Here is a 6,833-nt window from a genome sequence, read left to right on the forward strand (position 1 = left end):
TTCCCTGACAACCATGTGGGAGACACAAATAAAGCTACAACAGCAACAGTGGCAACCATCTGCGAGTGAAGCAGCAGACGCAAGATATTCTCTCTCTCTCCCCCATCTCTCTCTCTCTCTCTCTGTAGGTATATGTCCAGCTGCCTGGTTCTAGACAGGAAAATCTGGTCGAATCGTCTGATAGTCCACATTGAAGGAAAGGCCTCCCAGAGACATCTAGAAAAATGAAAACCAAGCTAGCAAACACATAAACCATTCATTTTATTTCCATTTCTAAAATAAATGTGAATTTATTAGTTGATTTGATACTAAAATAGTGCAGAATCATCTCAGAGCATTGTATTCATGAGGAGTCATACAAACACCTGTTAAAAAGCTTATTCTTAATTCCGTGACTGATCAGCCTGAAGCACTTGTGGTGATGTAACATCGTTTCCTTAGTTGCAAAGAACAAAGAAATTGGGGGGAAAGGATGAATTTGATCAGCCTTGTCCAAAAAAAAGTGTCTATTTTTTACAGAATCACCAAATGCTTGACTTGGGGTCCACCGTGACTCTTATGCCAGGGTCCCCAATGACATACAACTCTGGGCAGGATGAGGTATAGCAGCTTGACCAGTGACACTAGCAGTAACAGGTTCAGATTTCTTACTCAAAAAATCTGTGCTACCTAGACTTGGATGTTCGCTCAGTATTTCTTCTTCTGTCTGTGAGTTGCTAGGATCCATTCACTGCTCGCTTTCCAAGTGCTCTGTGAGTGACTCGCTGTGCCTTAGCACCAGGCCACCAGGCACTCAAAGAGGGGCCAGATTAACATTGCTTGGGAAACAATTGAACACAATCAGAGAAAACCTTCAAGTTACGGAATAAGGTAAGGTTTGGGGGTGAGCCTGGAATTCAGTTGTGAACGCCCTCTGATCCCTTTGAAAGATGAGTTCAAAGCTGAGTGATTGATCTTGCCTTTGATTCTAAATTGGAAATAACAGGAACTCTTAAGGTTGACAATCAGCTTTACCTAACAGGAAGGTTTTTCCCTTCTCCCGGCTAATACTTTTCAACATAAGACGCAAGCCTTCCGTGGGTCAAGCTGCCCGCCCTACTTGATTGCATAGCCATAGATGTGAGGCCGCACCAGCTTCAAGGACAGCGGGGCCTGGATGCGTTGCAGCTTCAGCTTGGAGAAGCTGGCCCGCTCCAGGGCCTTCCAGCTCTCCCTGGAGAGGTTGCAGCCATCAAACAGGAGGAACCAGACAGGATCCAGGACCTGCTGCCAGAAGTGAGTCCAAGTGGAGCGCTCTGCTGCCACGTGTTCCATGAAGTAAAACGCCCCTCCCTGGGAAAGAAAGAAACATTTCAAAGATTTGAATTTCAAGAAAACAGATTAAGAAGTTGACCGAAGCTTCAAGTTTCGGGGGTCCCAGTGACCCAGTACTGGAGAAGACATGGATAAATTTAAACTTTTACTAGACTGGCTTTTTCCCAGCAGTTTCTTGGTTTGTTACATTTTATATGGCCACTAGGAAGTAATCAGTGTGTACTCCTGATGGTAGGAGTAAGCTGCATGTAAACAGCGCTTACAGTAGGGCGAGAGCTGGACTCTGTCCTTGAACTCTTCCATCTTTACTGGTTAATCTCCCAACTTTCATACGTGAAGAGATTGGGTCACACCCAAGAAAATAACTTACCTAACGTGTCATGGCTTGTAATTGTCAAACCATGCGTCAATATTCAGTGGCAGTCTGGCTTCAGTGCCTAGCAGTATTGTCTCAGAAATCTCTATTAGAAAATTTGGGCGGGGGTTGTGTGATAGCTTAGTGGCTAAATCCTCGCCTTGCACGCACCAGGATCGCATATGGGCACCAGTTCAAGTCCTGACTGCCCCACTTCCCATCCAGCTCCCTGCTTGTGGCCTGGGACCCTGCATGCATATGGGAGACCCAGAAGAAACTCCTGGCTCCTGGCTTCAAATTGGTTCAGCTCTGGCCATTGCTGCCACTTGGGGAGTGAACCAGCAGATGGAAGGTCTTTCTCTATGTATCTCCCTTTCTCTGTAGATTTGCCTATCCGATACAAAAAAATAATAAAATAAAAGTTAATCATAAAAAAAGAAAGACAATTTGGGGGTCTGTCATGATGGCTCAGTGGCTAAATCCTCGCTTTGCATGCACCAAGATACCATAAGGGTGCCAGTTCATGTCCTGCGGGCTTCACTTCCCATTCAGCTCCCTACTTGTGGCCTGGAAAAACAACAGAGGATGGACCAGAGACTTGGGACACCCTGCACCCTTGTGGGAGACCCAGAAGAGACCCTGGCTTCGGATTGGGTCAGCTGTCCACTGGGACCATTTGGGGAGTGAAGCAGCAGATATGAAGTCTTACTCTCTGCCTCCTTCTCTCTGTATATCTGCCTTTCCAATACAAAAATAAAATCAATCTTTAAAAAAAAGAAAGACAATTTGGGGATCCGATATGATGGCTTAGTGGTTAAACTCTTGCTTTGCACATTCCGGGATCCCATATAGGCACCAGTTCATGTCCCGGCTGCTCCACTTCCCATCCAGCCTTGCTTGTGACCTGGCAAAGCAGCTGAGCACGGCCTAAAGCCTTGGCAACCTGCACCCGCGTGGGAGACCTGGAAGAAGCTCCTGGCCCCTGGTTTTGGATCAGCTCAACAATGGCTGTTGAAGCCACTCAGGGAGTGAACCAGCAGATACATAATCCTTTCTCTCTTTCTTCCTCTCTGTAGATCTCTTTTTCCAATAAAGGTAACTACATTTTTTTAAAGGGAAGGAAAATTTATTTTTTTCAAATATTTGTGTATCTTCTTATCAACCACCATCCATCATCCAAAAATGACTATTATGAAAATTTTACAGAGTGTGAAATTGTATTTTTTTTTCCTTAAATCTAGAATCGCAATGTAGGAGGGAACTTCAAAAGCCCAGGGAAAATGAATTTTGTAATCTATATAGTTTTTTTTAATAATATGCTTTTCCATGAGATTTTTAGAAATCCTACATCTATTTTCTATAACCTACTTTGTTTTACTTATTTATTTGATCTTTCTAAAGTATCACTTAAAAAACTTCAAGCAGTATTTTATTCCACTTCTTTTTCAACTAGTCTCATTTAGGTCATTTCCAGTTTTTCCTTCCTATAAATATCATTGCAATTAATACTTTTACCCTCCAATATTATTGACAGTTTCTGGTTATTTACAAATAAATAGCTTGCTAAAAAGTGGAATTGCTGAATCGAGAGAGCTGCACCTTTTTTAAGCTGTTGGTCTAAATTGTTGTATTGCCATTTGGAAAATGGTGTCAGTGTCACGCTTACCTGGCAATGGACATTCTTGTATACCCAATCAGTCCTCATCGACATGGTGTGTTTTCCTCTTTGCAAATCTGAGTGCCACACACCCTTTCATCTTCAAAAAGTTCCTCACAGATACAAAACCTTTTACTGAGGTTTGATGCTTTATTTGGAATTTTTTTTTTTCTGATTTGGCTCAATTTCCTGTATCAGTTTTTTCATATGGGGTGTTGATTTTTTTTCCTTTATGGATTAGTACTAGTACGGGGTTTTTTAAAATAAGACCACACATGAACAATGTTTTTTCCCTATGTTGCCTGCCCTTTTATTATTTTTTTTCTAAACTTCTTAGACCTTTTCATTCATCTGAACATTGTTCCCAGGTCTTCTCTTGCAAACCTATGGAAAACCATAGAGTTCCAGCGGTCTGAATTCACAGCTTTGGAACTGAATAATCATGTTGGATACTTTCTATACTCTTCACAAATATGTAAATGATATGATTGTTTTAAATGCAATTCATCAAAAAGCATTGAATGATTCCATACCAGCACTTTATCATTAGGTGGTTGACTGTAGGTATAGGCTAAATATCTGTCATGTATGGTATATGGGTATTTGCCATTTCAAATGTCGGGGGCCGATATAAACTTCTATTTGGCTCACAATTGCTTACTGAAGGAAAAGAGACAAGCGAGCACTCCCACCCACCAGCAGGGTTCGGTGAGGCTGAAATTAGGAGAGAGAAACAGTCTGTGTCTCCGAAGCGAATGGCAGGGACCCAAATTCTTGAGCTATCAACTCCCGTTGCTAAGGGTGTGCGCCACTCGGGAAGCTTAGTGGGAGCTGAGCCAGAACTCCCAAGCAAGGCACTTCGATATGGGTTCCAGAAGTGACAGCACCTCACCTCTAAAATTTCATTTTCCATGAACTTATATAGATGAAGCATAACCACAATAGATGTTTTTACTTGGGAATAAGTAAGCTGGGCACCTGCCTGCAGAAACCCAGCAGTCTCCTGCAAAAAAAAATAGCACAGTCCTACTTTTCTAAGCCTCTTCCAGATACTTTTGCAGAGTTAGACACATTTAGAGATCAGAGTTCTCCAAATGATATGGTTAAAAGTAAGATTTGCATTCACACTTAGAGAACTGGGGAGTTCTTGATTAGATTTTCGTCACCTCGGGAGGTTTGTGGAGGTCCGGGTTGCCCTCCGGGTTGTTCACCTGAAGGTAGAGATCACTTTAGCTTTGGGAACCATGAGTGTGTGTGTGTGTGTGTGCGCGCGTGGTGGTGGTGGTTATAAGATCTGGGGGAACCTGAGATGACCAGCAAACACGGCAGAAATGCAAGAATTCAGAGAGATGAGGAGCCCATGAAGCACTGTGGTGCCTGCTGAGGGCGATTCAGGAGACACCTCTTAGCTGTGTAACTTAGGCAAGTCCCTCAGCCTCTCTGAGTCTGTTTCTTTGGCCCAGCTTGAAGATACCATTCCTGCCGCAAAGGACTGCTGTGAGGGTCAGGCTGGAGGGGACTGAGGCTCATGCTTCTGCCCAGCAGAGATGATGCTCTAGGAAGCCAAGGAAGCCTGCTGGGGCCAGGATCCCTGTAAGAGCCACAGGGGTGCTGCCAAATGGACACCATGATGACCTGTCCTGTGGGGCGTCAGGAGACTAGTGGCCCTGCAAGTGGGACCTCACTGTTAGCCCCACTCTTAGGGCACAGGACCCCAGCATGTGGGTAAGATAGTTCTTATCTGCTCACTCCTTAGATACTGGCCCAGCCTTCAGCCAGAGGCAGTTTCTTCTCTACAAGTTCTTTTCCTGAGGAATTTACACTATTAGAAAAAAAAAAAAAAAAGCTGGAGGTTACATAACATCACTTTGCCCTAGGGGGAAAAAATCATATTAAATATCCACGCTTTCTATTCGGTTTTGTTCAGAGTAAGTTACACTAGTTCCAAAAGAATTTCAGTAAAGTGATAGGCGGAAATTATATACAAGCACAAGGAATTTCAAACGTTATGGAGGAGTCATAAAATGAAAAGGAATCCTTCCGCTGCATCTGACCTCGCTGCCAAGAGGAAACCGCCCCGACGCACTCACTCACCGGCCGCAGCACCCTGCACACCTCGCGCAGGATCTGCTCCTGGTTCTTCACCGAGCACAGCACCAGGGTGCAGACCACCACGTCCACGGAGCCGTCAGGCACCTGCGGCATGTTCTCCCCAGCAGCCACCACGAAGTGCTCAAACTGCAGATGTCGGTTCTCAGCAACACTGTTGATCAGGAACTTCTCAAAGTTGGGGTTGGGATCTACACAGGTCACCCTGCACCCAGACGGGTAGAACTTGAAGTTGGCCCCGGTGCCGCAGCCCACCTCCAACAGGGACAGCTTCCCCGAGGGGCCCGCAAACTCGTGCAGGTTGCTGAAGAGCTCTCGTTTCTTGTTCCCCATCTGTTTATTGTACGTCACCGTGAAGCTCCTCAAGAAGTAGGGGAACCATATTTTGCAGAACCAGTTCCACACGCCCAGGAAGTTCAGCAGATACATGGGCAGTGCCAAGCTGCAAACGACCAGCCTCAGGATGAAGACGCCAATCGCCATCCTGCAGAATCACCCGGTGGGCGCTCACACACCTACCTGGGGGTCGGAGGCTCCGGAGCTGCTCCAGAGCCAAGAGCAACAAGGGCAGGCACTGGCTGTGCCGGGCCAGGACACCTCAAGTCAAGGCAGGGGCAAGCAGCCCATTTTGCTCAGTGAATAGACCTGGTTACAGTCTCATATTCCCAATCTTGTTTCGGCTTTCCCTCCGGAACCTCACTGCTGGCTTCCTGCGCGGTCAGGTTGTGTTTTATAGGCGCAGTTTCCTCACCCCGCCCAGATCCCCGAAATCACCCAACAAAGAAAACAGAACCTGTGGGCGGAGCCTGCTGGCGACTTCGCCCGGGAGGTCTGTCCCTTCTATCACGCCTCCCTCCCTGGGCTCCAGCCAGAGAGCTCCGTGTCTGAAAATGGAAATGAAACAACACGCCTGCTTGGCCACAGACAACTGGAATCCCGTGTTCTACACTCCGGGGGAAGCGCTCAGATGTTAAGAACAACAGAGCATTCCTTTAAACTCATTTTCTGGAGCTAGTCCATCTTTTCAAACAGACAAGTCTTAAATTTCAAATTGTGCCCGGTGGCTTCATGACTCAGCTGATTTAGGTACAAAGACTCTTCGTGTGTTTGAGAGCCTGAAGGAAAACAATTGCAAGCAATTATCCTGTGTTTAACAAGTAAACTGGGATTTTGGCATCTTAAAAAATAAGGTGACGTTTGCTTTTTTTTTTTTTTTTAACTGGTGATGGATGCAGACCACTGCCTATTATTGATGATACTCTACACGTATAAATACTGTGGTTTTTGGAAGATAAATGGGTGCACAGTAAACATTACCTGTTTAATGTGTACAGTCTGACGTAGGTCTGCACTGCTTTGGTCATGAGTCCTCCCGCCTGCCTTCCCTAAACTCCTAGT

General features: G+C 45.4%; 1 protein-coding gene across 1 annotated transcript; it reads right to left on the reverse strand.

Moving 5' to 3' along the window:
• Nucleotides 1-599: 599 nt before the first annotated feature.
• On the reverse strand, nt 600-6,177 carry TMT1A (thiol methyltransferase 1A). Its single transcript, XM_004598966.3, has 2 exons — nt 5,421-6,177; nt 600-1,332 (listed from the first exon to the last, which is right to left on the reverse strand). Exons 1-2 carry the CDS (start codon nt 5,916-5,918, stop codon nt 1,096-1,098), a joined length of 735 nt encoding a protein of 244 aa, XP_004599023.2. The 5' UTR covers nt 5,919-6,177; the 3' UTR covers nt 600-1,095.
• Nucleotides 6,178-6,833: the final 656 nt, after the last annotated feature.

Source organism: Ochotona princeps, chromosome 15 (assembly GCF_030435755.1).
Source record: "Ochotona princeps isolate mOchPri1 chromosome 15, mOchPri1.hap1, whole genome shotgun sequence".
Taxonomy (NCBI): Eukaryota; Metazoa; Chordata; class Mammalia; order Lagomorpha; family Ochotonidae; genus Ochotona; species Ochotona princeps.